We start from the raw sequence: 22,873 nt of genomic DNA, 5'->3' as shown, positions 1-22,873 counted from the left end.
ACAAAATTCTTCTTTTCTGCATTTGCTGTCTGGTTATTTTATTTTTTGATTGCGCTAGTCCCAGTCTCTGGTTTCTGCTATCCTCAGATTTCACTCCACCTTCTTATATCCAATCTTCAATCCAGGGCAGTAATGAGGTATGAGCGGCTGGTGCAGCCACAGGAAGGCAAAGGTGCCAAAACTGCACCTGTTCATTGCTTCCTCTGTTTCACCTGATATAGTGGGTGGAGCAGGAGCACAAGGGGATGTGTTGCACAAGACATGTTTTCGGCTTGGGACACACCTCCTTCAGTCTCCTTTTTTTTACTGCATCTACTACTACTACTACTATTTAGCATTTCTATAGCGCTACAAGGCATACGCAGTGCTGCACAAACATAGAAGAAAGACAGTCCCTTCTCAAAGAGCTTACAATCTAATAGACAAAAAATAAATAAAGTAAGCAAATCAAATCAATTAATGTGAACGGGAAGGAAGAGAGGAGGGTAGGTGGAGGCGAGTGGTTACAAGTGGTTACGAGTCAAAAGCAATGTTAAAGAGGTGGGCTTTCAGTCTAGATTTAAAGGTGGCCAAGGATGGGGCAAGACGTAGGGGCTCAGGAAGTTTATTCCAGGCGTAGGGTGCAGCGAGACAGAAGGCGCGAAGTCTGGAGTTGGCAGTAGTGGAGAAGGGAACAGATAAGAAGGATTTATCCATGGAGCGGAGTGCACGTGAAGGGGTGTAGGGAAGGACGAGTGTGGAGAGATACTGGGGAGCAGCAGAGTGAATACATTTATAGGTTAGTAGAAGAAGTTTGAACAGGATGCGAAAACGGATAGGGAGCCAGTGAAGGGTCTTGAGGAGAGGGGTAGTTTTTCAACCCTTACCCCAGCCCTCCCATCCCTATCTCTCCATTCCTCATCTTTCACTACATTTTCCTTTCTCTCCCCCCATGTCCAGTATCTCTCCTCTCTCCCTCAAATCCAGTGTCTCCCCCCTCTTTCTCCCTATTCCTCCCTGTCTAGCCTTTTCCCTCCTTCTCCCTACACACCACTCCCATTTCCAGCACCTCCTTTGTCTCCCTAGTCCCCCTCAAATCCAGTATCTCCTCTCCATCTTCCTTCTCCCTATTACCCCTTGTGACAAACATTTCTCCTCTATCTCCCTATCCCCCTGTGTCCAGTATCTCTGCTCTATCTTTCCAGACTCTTTCATGCCCACTCCCTCTATCCCCCTCCTCCATGTCCAGTATCTCCCTGCATCTTCCTATGTTCCTTCACCCATGTCCAGCAGTTTCCCTCCATCTCCCCATAACCCCGCGACCAGCATCTTCCCTCCGTCTCCCCATTAAACCCTGTATCCAGCATCTCCCCTCCTTCTCCCTATGTTCTCCTGTGTCCAACATCTCCCTTCTGTCTCCCTATGCCCCCACTCCATATCCAGCATCTCCCTCTAGCTCCAACCCCTCCCCTCATCTTCCTATGCTCCTGTGTACAATATTTCCCTTCCATATGTCTATGTCGCTGCCCCATGTCTGGTATTTTCTGTCTTACTAGCCCCCCACCTCCTTATTCAGTATCACCCCTCCATCTCTCTAGTCCCCACCTCATGTCTAGGATGTCCCCTCCATCTACTTCTGCCTCCTCCCATGTTTGGCATCTCCCTCCCCCCCCCCCCCATTTCCCTATACCCGTTTTGAACTGTATCGCCTGTTTGTCTCCCTAGTCCACCCCCACCCTTGTGTCCAGCATCTCCTGTCTCTCTTCTCATGCCATGTAGCACTGCATTGCAGTGCCAACCTCCCATCTCACAACCCTTGTCTCTACATTTTCCTTCCAAGGCCACCTTTCCCCTCTCTGACATTGCTGTCATTGCCACTGCACCATTTCGCCAGGCTGGAGGCTGTGTCAGCAATAAAAGATGCATTAACCACAGGGCCTTTGTGTCCCAGGCACTCCTTGAAAGTCCTGCTAGTCCAAAATATATGCATCAAAGGAGGCAGGGCCAGCAAGGCCTTCAAGGTGTGTCTATATGCCAAAGACCCCCTCCCCCCCCCCCCCCCCCCCCCCCCCCCCCCCCCCCCCCCCCCACCCCCCCCCCCCCACCCCCCCCCCCCCCCCCCCCCCCCCACCCCCGTGATTACTGCATCTTCTATTGCCTCACTTTTCATCTGCCTGTGATAATGTGGCAAGGGAGGGGTTAGGTTGCAGGGGCGCTGCTTCCACCCGGGGCTGCTAGCCAGAGAAAAAGGGAGGCAGCCATTGCTGGGGTGTTTTGGAAGCACTTGCTGCTGCCCCCAAAAATTTGCTGCCTGAGGCCTTACTTCACCTAATGATAGAACTGCCCCTGCCCTCCATATTTTAATACAAAATCTTAGCTGCAACACTCTAATCCGCTCTTCAAAGTTCCCTAGAACTAGATTCCTCCTCCTGTTATCTACACCTTCCAGAGTGAATACTCTTTTACACAAAGAGGCAAACCAGAGACAACGCCCTTTCCGCAAAATCGCTTAGACTGGTTCTTTACAACATTTTTACAAGAACCGATCCTTATAGCACAGCACTGATGTGGTAACTAACACCCTCTCTTCAGAGTGAAATAGAAAAAACTGAAGACTTGTTTAGGAAATTTTGTCGATCTGAGTTGTTATTTGGTTATGTTATAGGTGTTTATTATGATCTGTGCCGGGTTTGTACTTCCTAGAAATGTTTAATTTTATCTTATTGTAATCCATACTGGACCCTTGGGTAACCTGTAGAATATAAATTTGCCTTCTATTTATATTTGTTACTCCACTTACCATTACTCTTGACTGCCTCCCACTCAACCAGTTTATAATCCAGTCAGTCACTTTGGGATTCTTACCGAGGGTAGACTGTTTATTTATAAGTCACCTGTGTGGAACTGTGTCAAAAATCTTGCTGAAATCTAGTGAGCTTCCTTGATCCAGACAGGTAGATAGAGTGATGGAAAAAACTAGAAGGATGCAATTCAGGAGCGTAACCAGAAGGCTGGGGTCTGAACTAGAGGTTGCAACCACTAGTCCTTAATTATTGCTATGTTTTACTTTAAATTCTAAATTCTTGGATTCCAAAATTTCCTAAACTTGTGGACAGAAAGGCTGTTAATGATATTTCTCTTTATTTTTTATTTTTGCCTTTTGTATAAATGCCGATTGCATATTCACGTATTGTGATGATATATGGAAATATATGAATAAAGAAATAATAATGGAGACTGTATACTGTACATATGTTTATCAGATGTCAAGCTTCTTTGGGTCACAACGGTTAAGTGCACGCTCTGGTTAACTGCATTCATTTTTTTGGTCCCAGACTCTTGCACTTAAGCGGATTGCGCTGTATATATATATATACTAGCCGTTGAGCCCATTAAAACGGGCTGGTATTGGGGTTTTCAGAGATTGACGCTGCCCCCCCCTGCGAGGTCGCCGCTACCATTCCCCCCCCCCCATCCCTGGAGTCGCCACCGCCAGCCTTCCACCCGGCCCAGGCCCTCTCTCCGCTATTGAACTTACATCCATTTGCCGGAACGCAACAGGGCAGATCAGCTGAGCTGCCGTCTGCCTTCCTTCCCTGCCTGTGCCCCGCCCTCGCTGATGTTATGTCACACGAGGGCGGGACACAGGCAGAGAAGGAAGGCCGACGGCAGCTCAGCTGATCTGCCCTGTTGCGTTCTGGCGAATGGATGTAAGTTCAGTAGCGGAGAGAGGGCCTGGGCCGGGTGGAGGGCTGGCGGCGGCGACTCCAGGGATGGGGGGGGGGGAACGGTAGCGGCGACCTCGCAAGGGGGGGCCAGCGTCAACCTCTGAAAACCCCAATACCAGCCTGTTTTAACGGGCTCAACGGCTAGTATATATATATATACAGCGCAATCCGCTTAAGTGCAAGAGTCTGGGACCAAAAAAATGAATGCAGTTAACTAGAGCGTGCACTTAACCGTTGTGACCAAAAAAGCTTGACATCTAATAAACATATGTACAGTACTGTTTATTATTATACATACAGTATACAGTCTCAGTTAACTGACATTAGGCTTGCTTGAAGTAATCAGTTATAGCCCTCTGAACACTCTTGGGTCTGTGAGTTCCATAGACTACATCTGCCAGACGGCAAAAACTGTCATAGCACTGACATCCAGTGGCCTCCAGATAGGCCCGCATGGTATTGAGACTCTCCAGTGCTCTTGCAAAAGTGACAGGAGGAGGTTGTTGAATTTCGTCAGCATGTGCCTCGCTGCTCATTTCTTCATCTGTTCCATCATCAGCCCTTGTTGCCTGTGTGTAGGTGCATATCTTGACATCAGTGCTGTCTTCAGCTGTTTGTAGATCGTAATCAACAGCTACGTAGTGATGGAACTCCTCTTCAGTAACACTGGCTGAGATGTCAATAACCTCTTCATCTGATGCGTTTGCAACAGCTGCTTCTGTTTCATCCCTCTCCACATCCTTAACAAAGCTTTCCCGCTTGTAGCAGTTCACAATGGTTGCCTGTGTAACATGATTCCAGGCTTCTTTCTGCATATGTAGGGAATCCAACAGTGATAGATTATGAGCCAGTTCAACAGCACGTTTATCCTTACCAGTCTGGTCATCCATAACGCTCATCAGACGACGTAGCACAAGAGCCTGTTAATGTTGTTTGAATGGCTATTATGCCCTGATCCTTAGGTTGGATCAGAGAGGTAGTGTTTGGTGGCAGGAAGACAGCCTGACATCATCCCTGTGTGCAGCACAATTATCACAAAGCAGCAAAATCTGACGCTTTTGTGCCTGCATTCTAGTGTCTAACTTCTTTAGCCACTGCTTCCAAATTTCATCAGTCATCCATGAATTTGCGTTAGCCTTGTATGACACAGGAAGTCGCTTAACTTTCTTGAAGCAACAGGGCTGTTTGCTCTTTCCAATGACAAGGGGTTCCAACTTCTCACTCCCATCCATATTGCAGCAAAGGAGGATTGTCAGTCGGTCCTTCGATGCTTTACCTCCAGTAGTTTCGGCATGTTTGAACGCAAGCATTCCATCAGGAATCGCTCGCTAGTAGAGACCATTTTCGTCAGCATTGAAAATGTCACAAGGTGCAAACTCGTTCAAGATGGTAGGAAGAACTGAAACAACCCAATTTTCAGCACCAAAGTCATCAGCGTCCTGTTTCTCACCATGCTGTTTCTTGAATTTTATGTTGTTCCTTTCCTTCCATCTTTCCAGCCATCCAACAGTGGCTTTGAATTCAGTTAGTCCAAGACTTTCAGCTAGCTGGTTAGCTTTCTCCATAAGCAGTGGACCACTGACAGGAAACTGTCTGCTCCTGACTTGAGAAAACCACTGAAGAAGAGCATCTTCTACCTCCTCAGCTTTTCCCGCCCGTTTTCGTTTCCGTTGTGGATTTGTATTGTTTTGCCAGTCTTCCAGAAGCTGATCTTTCTGCTTCAAGACACGTGAAATTTGACTGGGATCAACACCATATTCTTTAGCACTAGATGCTTGACTGTTTGTTTTCTAATTTTTTAAGAACTTCTATTCGTTCAGCCAGTGTTAAAAGTCTTACAGTTCCGCCGCAACCACGACCCTGGTGTACGCCCTAACAACATTCTTTCGCTTATTCTGCCTGTGGCAGTTAAAGAGGCAGTAAATTTGAAATCTCATTGGTTGTCACGCGCCAATTGGCTTCCATATTCCATGTGTGTGCGTATGCAGAGTCTTTCCTGCAGAGGAGCGGTGTTGAGCCATGCATATAAGCGAATCTTGCACTTATCAGTGGTGTGCTAAACCGAAGTTTGTCCCCATAGAAATTGATGGTGCCAAAAATGGGACCGAAGTACAGCATGCAATTAAACTGAGCATGCGCTTATCCGACGTGCACTTAAATGGAGTGCACTGTATGTATATATATATTTGTGTGTATATATATATATATATATATACAAATGAATTAGCATATTCATTTATATATATATATATATATATATATATACACACACAAATGAATATGCTAATATGGAGGAAGGAAGGAAGGAAGGGAAAAAGAGCTGGCTTTTTTGGGGAATAACCATAATGAATATGTATGAGATATCAAGCCAGCTCTTTCTCCCTTCCTTCCTTCCTTCCTTCCTTCCTTCCTTCCTTCCTTCCTTCCTCCTTACCCAACACTCCCTCTTCCTCTCCAGTAGTATTTCCCCACCCCCTTTCCCATACCATGCCAGTGTTGACCTTAGAAATGCATAGGCTCTCTATGTAGATCCTTCAAGAGGTAGTAAATCATGATTTACGATCTAAAACCCTTTCTGATGTTTTGGTGCCACCTCAGTAAGGGCAACACACAATCTCTCCACTGCAAAACGCTATACACAAACTTGTGCAAGAACACACTCATAACCTTACCAAACCATAACAGCACTAATTCCAAGGACAGGACGAGCTACAACCTTATGCGTGAAAAGGCAGAACTGTAATTACAGCAGGCTCTAAAACACCGATACACTATCTTGTGAAAAAAAACAAAACAAAAAGGGCTGCAAATACTACACGCTAGCAGAATATTGCACCTTGATCACACATAAAAAACGCATGACAACAGACATGACACAAGGAACTAGAAATCAAAAAATATGAAGGCAAAATACTGAACTGGAAAGTTACCTCAAGAAGTTAAACTCAGAATGCATAGGGTTACCATATTTTGTACTCTGAAAAAGAGGACACATATCACACCCCTGCCCACCTACACCACACCCCCTGCCCCGCCCACACCACGCCCCTGTCCCTATCCTTCAGTGTTCTGATCCAGCCCTTAAATTCAGCAGTTTTCCCTCCATCCATATCCAGCATTTCTCCTCACTCCCCTCCCCTCCATCTATGTGCATCTACTTCCAGTCTTCCCTCCCCTCCATCCATGTCCAGCATTTCTCCTCTCTCCCTTCTCCTTCATCCGTGTGCATCTCCTTCGTCTTTCTTTCCCTCCATCCTTGTCCAACGTTTCTCCTCTCTTCCCTGCTCTGCTCTCCACTCCATTCATGTCCAGCATTTCTCCTCTCTTCCCTCCCCTTTATCCATGTGCATCTCCTTCCTGTCTTCCCTCCCCTCCATCCATCCATGTCCAGCAACTCTCCATTCTCCCCTGCCCTCTTCTCCATCCATCCATATCCAGCAAATTTCCTCTCTCCCCTGCCCTCCTCCCATCTCCCCCTCTCTCTCTCCCCTTTGCAGGATCTTCCCTCATTCCTTTCCATCCAGCTCCCCTTCATCCCTCCATCAAACATCTTTGCCTCATCCCTCCATCAATGTCTTCCCTCACTCCCCTTCCTTGCCTCACCTGTCCTCTCACTTACTCTCTCTATCTCCCCGCCCCCAGCGAGGTTAGGGACATAGGTGCCATTGCGCCAAACTACTAGCTACTCCTCCCGGCTGCAGGAACCATGAGCTTCTGTGCTTTACCCTGTCCTTTCCTGCCTCTCTCTCGCTCAGTCTCTCCATCGATGCTGCTACAAAGCAAAATAAAAATGTGCAAGGGGCCGTGCTCCTGCATGTGCCGCTACTGGCTTCCCTCCTTTCTCTGGAAACAGGAACTTCTATTATGAGGCGAGTGAGGAAGGAGGGAGGCCGGCAGCAGCGCGCACAGCAGGAGTACGGCCCTGCACACGTTTGCGTTATGCTTTGCCAGGGAAGGGGAGGGAGGGAGTGAGCGAGCGAGCGAGAGGCAGGGCAGGAAAGGAAAGAGCATGTAAGTTTGCAGTTCCTCCAGGCTGCCAGGTAGGAGCAGCTCGTTTGGGGGGGCACTGCCCCCCTTGCCCCCCCAACCTACACTCATGCCATTGATGGAAGGGATGCTTAAGCCTCACCAGCTGAAGAAGTTCTCTTTATTTATTTATTTATTACATTTATAACCCGCCTATCCAAACATCTAGGCGAGGTACAATAAAACATTCATTAAAAAAACACAAACAATACACAATCTTACAAATCACAAACTATAAAAACTCTGAACCCCCATTAGCCAAATGCCCTAGAAAATAGCCAGGTGTTTAGCAGTTTCTTGAACTGGGGAACAGATGCCGACTGGCGAATAACCAATGGTAACAAATTCCACAAACGAGGACCAGCAATAACAAAAACTCGACTACAAATTTCTTCCAAACGTACCACATGAAAAGATGGAACAACCAATAAATTCTGGTTTTGAGACCATAACGCTCTGCCAGAGCCGCAACCTATGGTGTCTGAGCAATGAGAAATCCAGCAGAGTGCTCCAGCCTCGGATGCCTGTACTTCCACGCATGCTCAGTTGAATGAATGTATGAATTAAGCATGCGCAGAAGTTCCAGAACTGGCAGCTAGAGCACCGTTGACTTCCTACAGTTTAGGCAGCATGGGCGGGGGGCTCGGGCGGCAAATCTCTTTGGCTGGTGGAGCTTGAGCATCCTCACCAGCCAGGCATCCGGTACTGAATTTTGGAGGGGCCTGATCCTGAAGTAGGGTGGCCCAGGCCCCTGAGCCCCCCCCCCCCCCCCACTTCCGTGGAAATGCCCCTGGCTTCTGGCTTGGGTGCACATGGACAGTCTGTATAAATCTCTGGTGAGATCTCATTTGAAATACTGTGTACAATTCTGGAGTTTGCACCTTCAAAAAGATATAGAGGATGGAGTCGGTCCAGAGGGTGGCTATGAAAGTGGTCAGTGGTCTGAGACTTAAAGATCTCAATATATATACTTTGGAAGAAAGGCGAGCGAGGGGAGATATGATAGAGACATTTAAATACCTTTGTGGTATAAATGCACAGGAGGTGTCTTTCATTTGATAGGAAGCTCTGGAACAAGGGGGCACAGGATGAAGGTGAAAGGGGACAGACTCAGTAGTAATCTAAGGAAATATTTCTTTATGGAAAGGGTAGTGAATGAGTGGAACGACCTCCCAGGGGAGGTGGGAGAGATGAGGACTGTGTCTGAATTCAAGAAAGCATGAGACAAACCCAGAAAATCTGTGAAGGAGAGGAAGGGATTGTAGAGCTTAGTGGCTGAAACGGATTTAACAGACTGGATAGGCCATATGGTCTTTATCTGCCATCATTTTATCTGTTTCTATGATATGGCCAGATTACAGGCGTGAGAGGCATGAAACGGGTAAATATAAAGTCTTTGAAATGCAGTTTATAATAATGAGGTAATATGGTAAAGGCGGTTAGATTAGCGGAGTTTTAAAAAGGTTTGGACGGCTTTCTAAAGAAAAAGTCCATAGACCATTATTAAATGGACGGAGAAAATCCACTATTTCTGGGATAAGCAGCATAGAATGTTTTGTACTTTTTTGGGATCTTGCCAGGTATTTGTGGCCTGGATTGGCCACTGTTGGAACCACGACGCTGGGCTTGATCGACCTTTGGTCTTTCTCAGTATGGCAATACTTATGTACTTATGAGAACTGATGGACCACCTCTGCTAAAGTAGCCCTGGGCACCTCCTTCTCTCTGCTAAGACTACCAGAGCTGAGGGTCAGCCAGCCCCTGGATGCCCTTTCTAGGCTGCAGCTTCCAGTCCTGGGGTCACTGCCTCGCCTCCCTCTTTCTGCTGAGACTAGATACATGTGCAACACCAGTTTCAGAAGGGAAGTTATATTCAAATTTTCCCTTTCAAAACCTGATGCTATTAACACATACAACAGCAACACGCACTTATGCAGCTGGTTTTAAAATGACTCTCAGAGAGGGAAGGCAAGATGCTAACATGCCCTCCCCCCCCCCCCCCCCCCCCGGGCCATGATGCTGATCCCCAGGCCAAGATGCCGCCCCCCTGCCCCCCAGCGACGTTTACCTTGTCATGTTCCAAACCCAGCAGCGGCAGTGATTCCCATATGCTGCCCTGCCACTGTCAGCACCCGCCTCTTCCCTTTAATGTGGCTGCCTGAGCCTCTGACGAAACAGGAAGTTACATCAGAGAGGCGGCTGCAGTAAAGGGAAGAGGCAGATGCCGCCGCGGCAGGGCAGTGTATGGGAATCGCTGCCACTGCCAGGTTTGGAACGTCACCCTGATGAGGTAAAACGCAGCGAAGGGGGAGATGCCATCCTGAAGGGTGCTGCCTGAGGCCCCCACCTCAGGTGGCCTAATGGTTGGGCCACCCCTGAGGGAAGGTCTCCATTGCCACACAAGAAGAGTTTAACAAAATGTATAAGAATTGGAAATGCTGGAGGTAATATTTAGGCCACAGTGATCAATGTTTAATTACATACCAGCCACTACAGTATTTTATACCCAGATATTCAGCACCAGGCCACACCGGGACTGAATATCCAGGTGCAAGTATTTATCTGGATACCAGTGACATTCAGACTGGTGCCTGGATAAAGTTAGGAGAGCCTTCTGCATTGTCTGGATAGCACCAGGATGATCAGTTATTTTCAGTGAAATCATCCAGATTATGACACTGAACATTACTGACTGGCCTCAGTCAGCAGGGTTTATACAAGGAGGAGCAGCCCCTGCTCCCAGGATAAATATCTTTATATATTAGGCTTTCAGTTCCAAGATGGGGCCTTAGGGAGAGGTCGTTCCCACATTGTGCTCCTTACCTTATGCCTGCTAATTGAGTGAAAAGGAAGGGAAAGTCGGGGCTGCTTTATTGGTGACATGAACGCTCCCTCTTCTAGTTTCTTCAACTATGGATGTCTTTGTGGTGAAGAATATACCATCTGGGGATGGTTTGCTGAGGGAAGTTGGGAGCGAGTTGCTTGCCATAGGTCCTCTTGAACACAGCGTTTCGCTGACCTCTGAGGAGAGAGACCCCGCCAGTTAACCCTACAGCCACAAAGGAAGCGCCATCTGCACAGGGCAGACGTGGCGTAACTACTTCACTTCCTTTTCAAATGTATCTGCTGGAGACACTGCTAGTGCTGCTGCTCCGATGGGCAAATTGACGCAGTGACTCCAGGGGGCAACTGGTGAACATGCCTCCGGTTTTGGAACTCTGAGGGAATCAGCTGTCCCTACCTCCTCCAATAAGGGAGCACTGGCTGGGCAAGCGAAGGCTGTTTGTGAATTTAATCCAGTAAAACCTTCTTCTTTGAAAGGTCTGTGGACTTCGATTGTCTCTTTGGGCCAAAATCTGTAGAGACCAATGGCACAAAGTGGAACTCAAATTCTGAACTTGGAAGCTAAGCTTGAGAATTATGAATCCTGCTTAGTTTTAATGGAGACTCGTGCTCACTGCTCAGAAACTGGAAGAGAGTGCAAAGTGGATATTTTGTGTAATACAGTTGCAAAGGATAATATGACTTTAGTTATAAAATGTGAGAACCTGGAGAATACAGTTAGATGCAGGAATCTGTGCCTGATTAATTTCCCCAGGAAACCAGGAGTCTCTCCTGAGAAGATACAGTGGTGGAAATAAGTATTTGATCCCTTGCTGATTTTGTAAGTGTGCCCACTGACAAAGACATGAGCAGCCCATAATTGAAGGGTAGGTTATTGGTAACAGTGAGAGATAGCACATCACAAATTAAATCTGGAAAATCACATTGTGGAAAGTATATGAATTTATTTGCATTCTGCAGAGGGAAATAAGTATTTGATCCCCCACCAACCAGTAAGAGATCTGGCCCCTACAGACCAGGTAGATGCTCCAAATCAACTCGTTACCTGCATGACAGACAGCTGTCGGCAGTGGTCACCTGTATGAAAGACACCTGTCCACAGACTCAGTGAATCACTCAGACTCTAACCTCTACAAAATGGCCAAGAGCAAGGAGCTGTCTAAGGATGTCAGGGACAAGATCATACACCTGCACAAGGCTGGAATGGGCTACAAAACCATCAGTAAGACGCTGGGCGAGAAGGAGACAACTGTTGGTGCCATAGTAAGAAATGGAAGAAGTACAAAATGACTGTCAATCGACAAAGATCTGGGGCTCCATGCAAAATCTCACCTCGTGGGGTATCCTTGATCATGAGGAAGGTTAGAAATCAGCCTACAACTACAAGGGGGGAACTTGTCAATGATCTCAAGGCAGCTGGGACCACTGTCACCACGAAAACCATTGGTAACACATTACGACATAACGGATTGCAATCCTGCAGTGCCCGCAAGGTCCCCCTGCTCCGGAAGGCACATGTGACGGCCCGTCTGAAGTTTGCCAGTGAACACCTGGATGATGCCGAGAGTGATTGGGAGAAGGTGCTGTGGTCAGATGAGACAAAAATTGAGCTCTTTGGCATGAACTCAACTCGCCGTGTTTGGAGGAAGAGAAATGCTGCCTATGACCCAAAGAACACCGTCCCCACTGTCAAGCATGGAGGTGGAAATGTTATGTTTTGGGGGTGTTTCTCTGCTAAGGGCACAGGACTACTTCACCGCATCAATGGGAGAATGGATGGGGCCATGTACCGTACAATTCTGAGTGACAACCTCCTTCCCTCCGCCAGGGCCTTAAAAATGGGTCGTGGCTGGGTCTTCCAGCACGACAATGACCCAAAACATACAGCCAAGGCAACAAAGGAGTGGCTCAGGAAGAAGCACATTAGGGTCATGGAGTGGCCTAGCCAGTCACCAGACCTTAATCCCATTGAAAACTTATGGAGGGAGCTGAAGCTGCGAGTTGCCAAGCGACAGCCCAGAACTCTTAATGATTTAGAGATGATCTGCAAAGAGGAGTGGACCAAAATTCCTCCTGACATGTGTGCAAACCTCATCATCAACTACAGAAGACGTCTGACCGCTGTGCTTGCCAACAAGGGTTTTGCCACCAAGTATTAGGTCTTGTTTGCCAGAGGGATTAAATACTTATTTCCCTCTGCAGAATACAAATAAATTCATATACTTTCCACAATGTGATTTTCCGGATTTAATTTGTGATGTGCTATCTCTCACTGTTACCAATAACCTACCCTTCAATTATGGGCTGCTCATGTCTTTGTCAGTGGGCACACTTACAAAATCAGCAAGGGATCAAATACTTATTTCCACCACTGTATATGCTGGAACATTTGCAAGTTCCCCTTCAGTCGTTACCTCTAGTTGCTCGAGTTTATTATTTACCTTCATTTAAGAACAAGACTGCAGAGAATGGACAAGATATTTTACGTGGAGGGGCATAATCGAACGGGGGCGCCCATCTCTAAGGGCACCAATCTCCAGGGATGGCCCTGGGAAGGGGCGGAGCCAACCGTGTTATCGAACAAGATGGGCGTCCATCTTTCGTTTCGATAATATGGCCAGGGCCGGCCAAATCTCAACATTTAGGTCAATCTTAGCGATGGTTGACCTAAATGTTGAGATCACCAGACTTACAGATGGCCGACCTTGGTTTACGCCGATAATGGAAACCGAGGCTGGCCATCTTAAAACTGGCCAAATCCAAGCCATTTGGTCGTGGGAGGAGCCAGCATTTGTAGTGCACTGGTCCCCATCACATGCCAGGACAGCAACTGGGCACATTAGGGGGCACTGCAGTGGACTTCACAAATTGCTCCCAGGTGCATAGCTCCCTTAACTTGGGTGCTGAGTCCCCCAACACCCCCCCCAAAACCCACTACCCACAACTGTAGAACAGTACCATAGCCCTTAGAGGGTAAAGGGGGGCACCTACATGTGGGTACAGTGGGTTTTGGGTGTGTTTTGGAGGGCTCCCATTTACCACCACAAGTGTAACATGTAGGGGGGAGATGGACCTGGGTCCACCTGCCTGAAGTGCACTGCAGTACCCACTAAAAACTGCAGCAGGGACCTGCATACTGCTGTGATGGAGCTGGGTATGACATTTGAGGCTGGTATAGAGGCTGGAAAAAAATGTTTTTTAATTTTTTTTGGGTGGGAGGGGGTTGGTGACCACTGGGGGAGTATGGGGAGGTGATCCCTGATTCCCTCTGGTGGTCATCTTGTCAGTTCGGGCACCTTTTCAAGGCTTGGGCATTAACAAAAAGGGACCAAGTAAAGTTGACCAAATGCTCGTCAGGGCCGCCCTTCTTTTTTCCATTATCGGCTGAGGATGCCCATCTCTTAACCACGCCCCCGTCCCGCCTTCGATGCACTGTTGACACGCCCCCTTGAACTTTGGCAGTCCCTGCAACGGAAAGCAGTTGAGGATGGCCAAAATCGGCTTTCGATTATACCGATTTGGCCGCCCTTAGGAGAAGGGCGCCCATCTCTCGATTTGTGTTGGAAGATGGGCGCCCTTCTCCTTCGAAAATAAGCTGGATAGTAACATAGTACATGATGGCAGATAAAGACCTGTACGGTCCATCCAGTCTGCCCAACAAGATAAACTCATTTTGCATATTTGTCTCCAATTTCTCAGGATAGTCTAGATCTGACTGCCTTCCTGGATCCTCCAAGGACGAGCTAATTACCTTGTCCACCCTAGTGGTAACACTGGTATTAGATCCTTATAGAGATTGGCTCTTGAGACTAAATTTTAGGTACAAAAATTCCCCATTTTTGTCTTTGAACATGAGAATGTTTCCTGATGTAGATAAAGCTACCCAAAGGAGACATAAGCAGTTTTCATTGCTTCGCTCCAAGGTGTTTGGAACTTCTTTTGTACTTAAATTTCTTTGTACGTGTATGATAAACCATTTGAGTGACCATAAACTAATAAAATATGTTGACAAAAATTCAGCTGAAACCCCCCAAAACCAGACTCAGGCATGCAGGATAATGCAGGAGCTGGGAGGGAAGAAAAGGGGAGAGACCCTGGAATCAGGATGGAAGGGAAAAGAGAGGTGCTGGACCCAGGGAGAGTGATGCAGAAAGACAGGAGAAGGGGGAATGAGCAGGAAAGGAGAAAAAGGTGCTGGTACACTGAACTGACGCATACGGGCAGCCTGGGCATAGCTAGGTGGGGCTAGACCCCCACCACCACTTTTGACCCCCCCTCCCGCCACCGCCACCGCCGACCCTCCCCCGCCGCCGTCAGGTACCACGGCTGGCGGGGGTCCCCAAACCCCGCCAGATGAAGTCCTCTTCAGCGCCAGTTTCTGGCGCGTTCGCTGATCTGTTTCTGTGAGTCTTGACTCCTGACGTCCTGCACAAGGACGTCACGAGTCAGGACTCACAGAAACAGATCAACGAATGCGCCGGAGACCGGCGCTGAAGAGGACCAGCTGGCGGGGGTTGGGGACCCCTGCCAGCAATGGTACCTGACGGCAGTGGTGATGGCAGCGGCAGGGGGAGTTGAAAGTGGCGGGGGAGGGGCGGCGGCACTGAGGGGGCTAAAACGTGCCCCCTCATCTTGGGCTCTGGACCCCCCTCCTGCTGAGGTCTGGCTACGCCCCTGCATACAGACACAAAAAAAAGCTCTGCTAATACTTATATAATCTTCGATCCATCTCAACCGGTAATGGTTTTGAGTAACAAAATAGTTGAGGCTGGTCATCAGCCACAGCCCCAGGATGGAGAGACGGTATAGGCTGTTTTTGTTTCCTTTCCAGAATTAATTAGAATGTTCTCTCTCTTAGGACGTATCACTTTTTATTTCCTTTAATGGATTGTTGCTTAGACTGTTTTGAGCTCTTAGAATCTCCATTACTGAGGACTTGGATGTTGTTGGAATATTATTTTTTACTTATATTTATTTATTAGGCTTTATTTACCGCCTTTTTGAAGGAATTCACTCAAGGCAGTGTACAGTAAGAATAAATCAAACACGAACAATAGACAATTACAGCAGTAAAAATATTCCAAGTATGGTGTGGTGTACTACTTGCAAAGTGTCAACACAATACGTAATAGAACATTTTAATTGACAGTGTAGAGTATAATGTCAACACAATATGTTTATTTTCCGGTATTGGTGTATGTTAGTAATTCAACAATTTCTGTAAGGATTTATTCCTATATATGCTATAAAAATATATAAAACTAAAATTTAAAAAAAAATATATATATATATATCAGACTCCATGTATATCAGAACTAATTAAAAGTAAGACAATCAGGAATAAGATTAAAAATAGAAGTCACAGAGCCAAGGAAAATTCATATACTGCCTTGTGAGGCTGCTTTCAGATCCAAATCATTTACTGCCCTCCAAATTTCACTCTCTTCCTTTCGAAGAAAACTAAAGCGACAGTTATTTCCCTCCCTCCACCTCACAAGGGGTTCTCTCCCTCCCTACTGCCACTTCTCAGATGGACAAGAGCAACACTCAGGCCACAGCCATGGTCCTAACACACTTCTTCCTGCTTAACTTCTGAATGCCAAAATGAAAGTGGCTTACATAGGCAGGGCGTATCAGCCTGTGGCCAGGGCCCCCACCTCGCCCTTTCCTTTTCTCAAACACCCTGCTGAATCACTCCAGGCTGCATGCTTAGCAAAGATGTGTTAGAGAAAGTACAGGCTGATACACATAAAAGAAGAATACAGTACAGACAGCTGAAGCGTGGATCTCTTCATAACAAACCTTGAGGGTGTCACATCAATACACATAAAGCAATGGATAGTTGAGGAGTTGTTCTCTTTCAGAGCCCCCCTGCAGTTATCACACTGATAGGCATAAAGTAGGAACACAGTACAGATAGCTGAAGAGTGATTTCTTCATTAGAGCCCCATACAGATGTCACATTGATACACATAAAGCAGGAATTTAGCAAAGAGACGTGACAAACGGATCTTCATTTGAGCCCCATGCAGGTGTCACATTGACATCCCTGAAGCAGGAATACAGCACAGACAGCTGAAGAAAGGATCTTCATAAGAGCTCCTTGCAGGTGTCACACAGATATCTAGGAATAACAGCAAGGAGAGCCAGAGAGCAAGTCTTCATCAGAGCCCCACACAGGTGTCATACTGATACCACTAAAGCAGGAATACAGCACAGACAGCTGAAGAAAGGATCTTCATTACAGCCCCATGCAAGTGTCACATTGATACATATAAGGCAGGAATACAGCACAGACAGCTGATAAGTGGATCTTTATTTGAGTCCCATGCAGGTGTCACACAGATACCACTAAAGCAGGAATACAGCACAGATTACTGAAGGGTGGATCTTCATCAGAGCCCCATGTGTCACATTAATGCACATAAAGCAGGAATACAGCACAGAGAGATGACAAGTGGATCTTAATTAGGACCCCATGTGGGTGTCACACTAATAAAAATAAAACAAGAATACAGCAAGGACAGCAGAAAAGCTAGTCTTTATCACAACCCTATGCAGGTGTCACACTGATACCCCTGAAGCAGGAATACAGCACAGACCGCTTCAGCTACATTATAGCTACATGCAGGTGTCACAGTGATAAAGACAAGACCTTCATTAGAGCCCCATGCAGGCGTCACACTAATACCCCTGAAGCAGGAATACAGCACAGACAGCTGAAGTGAGGATCTTCATTACAGCTACATGCAGGTGTCACAGTGATAGACAGCTGAAGACAGGACCTTCATTAGAGCCCCATGCAGGCATTACACTAATACCCTAAAGCAGGAATACAGCACAGATAGCTGAAGAGTGGAATTTTTATTAGAGCCCCAAGCAGGTGTCATATTAACACACGTAAAGCAAGGATACAGCACAGACAGTTGAAGAGTGAATCTTCATTAGAGCTCCATGCACGTGTTGCACTGAAACACATACTGCAGGAATACAGCACAGTCAGATGAAAAGCCCTATACATTTAAAGCATGAACAGTTGACATGGGAAGATTTTCATTAACGCAGGTGTGGCTGTTTGTGCTGTATTCATATTTTGGAAGTCTCAGGGTGCTGCTGTCTCCTCCCCAGAGGTCTCTTTTCAGCTGTTTCTGCTGTGTTCATACTTTGAGTGTCTCAGGATGCTGCTATCCCCTCCCCAGAGGTCTCTCTTCAGCTGTTCACGCTGTATTTATACTTTGGAGGTCTCCGGTTGGCTTTGAGCTGTCAGTACAAGCCTTTCAAAGACCAGCGTCAGAGTTAAAATTAGGGATTGCATGGGGTCTGTTAGAGCAGCTGTACCAGTGCAGGCAGGCTGTAATGTGTCTTTGCTGATCTGGATTACCAATAACTGGTGTCAAGAATCTGAAAGCCTCCTCGTGGCCCATGCACCCCGCCCCACCCAGGAGCATCTGTAGGCTGGTGAAATTCCTACAGGTCCGATCCATCCCACAGGAAGCTTATTCACCCCACAGTGACACAAGCAGAACAGTCAGTCATACCACAGAGACTCACAAACTTGCGTTCTGTGCTAACAGACATGTATGTACATGCACTCTGCCTGGCACCAGCATGCTTTCTTCCTCTCTCCTCCCTTCCCTGTCCCTCCTTCTCTCTCACTCCCTCAGCTTTACTCCCTATGTCTATCCTCCCTTTTTACTCCTCTTCCACCACCCTCCCCTTCTCCTCTCCTCCTCGTTCAGACTCATGGGTCATTAATTGTTTTGACAATATTTATACTGGAATCCCTGTACAGTTTACGAATATTTTCACTCTTCCATTTATAGCAGCCGAGGGGGGAGCTCCGGGTCACAGCCAGTCCTTTTAAGGCTATTTTCCAAAATCTATGTGTCTTGGGCTCACAGGGAGCAGGAGAGCGTATGGGCATGTGAGGAGATGTTTGTGTGTGGCATACCTCTATTACAATAATCCATGATAATTCGCTGTAAGCAATGTATCCTTCACCATCATGAGATCAGGAAATTCATGGTAACATAAACATTTCGCAACTCCCTGAGGGATACATCCTAGTGCTACAGTTTTTGATCTCTATCATCTCAGCCCCTCCCCCTCCTCCACCTGTGCACTTCACAGCACTGCAATGGCTCCTCAGGCCCTATATACTCCCACATAGCTGTCATCTAGCTTGTTTCACTCTTATGTCCTAAAGCTGTTTTGCGGGGGAAGGGGAGAAACAAGTTGTAATATTCTTAATTTTGATGCAGAAAGGGCTAACTGCTAGGAGTCAGTACCCAAGAAAAAGACCTAGGTGTCATTGTAGACAATACGCTGAAATCTTCTACCCAGTGTGCGGAGGAGGCCAAAAAAGCAAACAGGAAGCTAGGAATAATTAGGAAAAGGATGGTAAATAAGACCAAGAATATTATAATGCCTCTATATTGCTCCATGGTGTGGCCTCACCTTGAGTATTGCGTTCAATTCTGGTTGCGTATCTCAGAAAAGGTTCAAAGAAGAGCGACCAAAATGATAAAGGGGATGGAACTCCTCTCATATAAGGAAAGGCTAAAGAGGTTTGGGCTCTTCAGCTTGGAAAAGAGACGGCTGAGGAGGATACGATTGAGGTCTATAAAATCCTGAGTGGCGTAGAACGAGTAGAAGTGAATCAATTTTTTTTTGTCATCTTTCAAAAAGTACAAAGACTAGGGGACACTCAATGAAGTTACATGGAAATACTTTTAAAAACAAATAGGAGGATATATTTTTTCACTCAATTAATAGTTAAGCTCTGGAACTCGTTGACAGAGGAAGTGGTTAACAGTAGTTAGTGTATCTGGATTTAAAAAAAGGTTTGGACAAGTTCCTGGAGGAAAAGTCCATAGTCTGCTGTTGAGACAGACATGGGGAAGCCACTCTTTGCCCTGGGATTGGTAGCATGGAATATTGCTGCTAATTGGCTTTCTGCCAGGTACTTGTGACCTGTCCTGGATTAGCCACTGCTGGAAACAGGATATTGAGCTAGATGGACCATTGGTCTGACCCAGTATGACTATTCTTATGTTCTTATGCATCCTTTGTAAAGGGAGGAGTGCCTTGCGTTCTGTTGTTTGGTATGAGTTGGAGGCGGGGGGGGGGGGGGGGGGGGGGGATTTTTGCATGACTTCAAAGTTCTTTCTTGGTGGAAGGGCATGGCAAGGGAATAGGTGGAATTATCAGAGGCAGATGTTGGAATGCCCTCAGGCTCCTAAGTAAGCTGGAAGGTAAAGTTTAACAAGCTGATAACACTGTTTGAACCCTCACTCTCCTTGTTTGGAGGGGGGAAGGGGTCTCCAGTGATAAAAGCCTGTGAACAGCTCATCTTTGATCCCTCTTCTGAAATTAAGATAACCATGGTGGTCACCAGGGATGGGCCTGAGTCAGGCCTAGATTTGTCCTACATTGCATCTATTGGCTCTCTCTGAAATAAGCAAAGCTGAGACACCCTGCAAGTGCAGCTGTGGAGGGAACAGTAAAACCAAGACCTAGAGCCCTCCCACAGCGCAGATGACAGGGCTGGCGTTAGAAGGGTGCAAACAGGGAAACTGCCCTGGGCCCTGATGTCACAGAGGGCCCCAAGGCTACAAGAAGTTGAAGAAAGTACAGCCTGCACAGTTGGTTTTGGGTCCCCACCCCATATTTCTGCCCTGGGCCCCAACATTTCTAATACAGGCCCTGGGAAAGGGAATCAGAAATTGAGACTGCAATGACCTGCTGCAAAGGGAAGTCTCCCATTCTGGACCTCTCCCCCAAAACTGTTTACATTATTATCCAGCCCATGGTACCTATGTCTCACCAATCCCCCATTCACAGCGGCTGCTAGTGGGAGGAGCAGGGGCATAGCCACGGGTGGGCCTGGACGGGCCCAGGCCCAGCCACTTTTGCTCCAGGCCCGCCCAGCCTCTTCTGCCTGCTCTCCCCGTTCGTGTGGTCTGCTCATTTTTACTGCCCTGAAGCGCCGTTCTCCCTCTAGCACCGGCGATTCCCATAGCCAGCCTTCTGCCAGCGCGCGTCATTGGGGCCTCTTCTCAGGCACATCCCGCCTACCCTACAACTTCCTGCGTCCCACCTTTGCGGAACACAGGAAGTTGCAGAGTAGGCAGGATGCGCCTGAGAAGAGGCTCCGACGACGCGCGCTGGCAGAAGGCTGGCTATGGGAATCGCCGGTGCTAGAGGGAGAACAGTGCTTCAGGTCAGTAAAAATGACCAGAACTGACCATGTGCAGAGGGCTGTCGCAGGGGGGGGGGAGGGGGTAGCGGGTGGAGAGGAAATGCTGAGGCGGGCGGGTGGGGGGGGGGGGGGTGGTAGCGGGTGGAGGGGAAATGCGAGGCCTGTGCCCACCCAGTCCACCTCCAGGCCCATCTAAAAATTAAACTCTGGCTACGCTACTGGGGAGGGGCAACCAGTCTGCCTCAGCTCCCCCCCCCCTCTCCATCTCATGATGATGTGTGCATACAGTTGGTGCTAACCCTCCTTGCACCCCTTAAGGGCAGGAACAGATCTAGCTGAACTGGGCTCTTATACCAAGCAAAGTCTAGGTGTTAGCTAACTCCCACACCCTGTGCAGGTGACAGATGCCATTGCCCTGTCCCTAGCAGGGCACCACAGAGAACCTCCTCCTATGCAATTACCAGAGTGTAAGTAAAAAATAAGCAGCCGGCCAGAGGCATGTGGTACAGGGGTTTGCCACCCCGTCCTCTGACACAATGTCCAGGGTGGAGGGGTAGCGGAATGTCACTTTCATTATTTTTTTTTTCATGGAGGAAGAAAGCAAAAGCAACCGGTTCTTTTCATTCTTACTAAGGAAAAATTTGGTAAGGCCATTGAAGGGGGTGCAGGCCAGCCCTTTGGGGCTATTTGGAAAGCAATCTGCTTCCTTGGGTGCAGAATAAAAGGGAGGAGGGCAGTGGGGTAGGAGCTATCCAGGAAAGTCTGGATCGCACCCAAGGACTTTTCATTGCAACTCTTTCCTTAGAAGAGGCCAATCACAGCAGGACTTTCTGTGTTCAGTGACACGAAGGAGCGTCCGGTGTGCAGAAAGGCCGACACCTGTGACAGGAGGGGGAGGGGGGACCCCCTAGCCCCAACTCACTGATGCATCAGTGAGTGTAGGTGACGGGATGGAGGAGTGGGGGAATGCATCCCCCCCCCCCACACACTGATTGATACACCCCCCCACTCCTCCATCCCGATACATACACTCACTGATACCCCCCCCGCCTCCCTCAATCACCGATGCAGCCCCCTTCTCCCCCCCACCTAACCTCTCACCTACTCACCATTTCTTGGTGCACTCGATCATCAGCTCCTGGTAAGAAGCCACGAACTGAAACTTGGACGCCCGCTTGCCCACCCGCTGGAGCCGTTTCCACACCGAAGTCATGGCTCACGGCTCTCCCTCCTCGCCCTTCTTCTTTTCGGCTGCTAGTCCTCTCGCCTCTTCCGAGACCGAAGCCTGAAAAAAAGTGAAAGTGTGCGCGGCTGTCACATGCTTTCTGCCACCCCTGGGGGCAAAAAAGAGACTCCAAAAAGGAGCCGCGATCGCTGCCCGTCTGTCTGTCCGCCCTCGATTCTTCAGCCCCAAACTTTTTCTTGCCGTGTCTGGGCTTTTCTGGGGTTGTTTCGTTTCACGAAAAGCAGAAATCCTGTTTTGCGAAAAGAGGAAACATGTCATAAGGGGGGGGGGGGGAGATAAATAATTTTGGGCCAGCTTCTAGTTCGGGAGCGAGTCTAGCGATGGGAGTTGGAAGGAGACACGGGGTGGGGAGCTGGGAGGGAGGGGGTGCGGCTGCTTCTCTTCCTGGATGTTTGTCAGTTCTGGGGAAGAAGGGGTTAAAAGGGAGGGTCGGGCTTCGATGTCTGAGTCAGGGTGGAGGAGGGGCTATAGGGCACAGGGCACAGGGCACATCTCTCTCTCTCTCTCTCTCTCTCTCTCAAAAACACACACACACGTATTACATATGCGCTACATTTAAGGCGAGCAAACGCCCAACAATATACAATACACTCACGCACAGTTTACATATATATACACTACACTTACGTTATAAATAGTACAATCACACACACATATACGATATCCCCCCGGATTCCATAACTTTTGACCACACAAATTCACTCATATTCTGGATTTACCCTCGCAACTTAATTAGTTTACAAGCCAATCAGCACCAATAATTGCCAATTAACAAGTAATTATTGAAACTAATTGGCATTAATTAGAATTTATGCACACAACTGTCTAGGCGTGTTCTGTAAAGTGATG

General features: G+C 47.7%; 1 protein-coding gene across 3 annotated transcripts in view; it reads right to left on the bottom strand.

Annotated features, from left to right (window-relative positions):
- EHBP1L1 (EH domain binding protein 1 like 1) overlaps window positions 1-22,394 on the bottom strand; it is a 90,318-nt gene extending 67,924 nt beyond the window's left edge. Inside the window, exon 1 of one of the 3 annotated variants that reach the window (XM_030218853.1) lies at window positions 21,888-22,394. In XM_030218853.1, the coding sequence (XP_030074713.1) occupies window positions 21,888-21,991 (104 nt within the window). In that variant the 5' untranslated portion in view covers window positions 21,992-22,394. The remainder of the gene's footprint in view (window positions 1-21,887) is intronic. The other 2 variants (XM_030218852.1, XM_030218854.1) reach the window with 2 other exon arrangements.
- Window positions 22,395-22,873: the final 479 nt, after the last annotated feature.

Source organism: Microcaecilia unicolor, chromosome 11 (genome assembly GCF_901765095.1).
Source record: "Microcaecilia unicolor chromosome 11, aMicUni1.1, whole genome shotgun sequence".
NCBI classification, from domain to species: Eukaryota; Metazoa; Chordata; class Amphibia; order Gymnophiona; family Siphonopidae; genus Microcaecilia; species Microcaecilia unicolor.
Note: the sequence above shows the minus strand (reverse complement) of the source record. Positions and strands in the feature narration are given on the sequence as shown.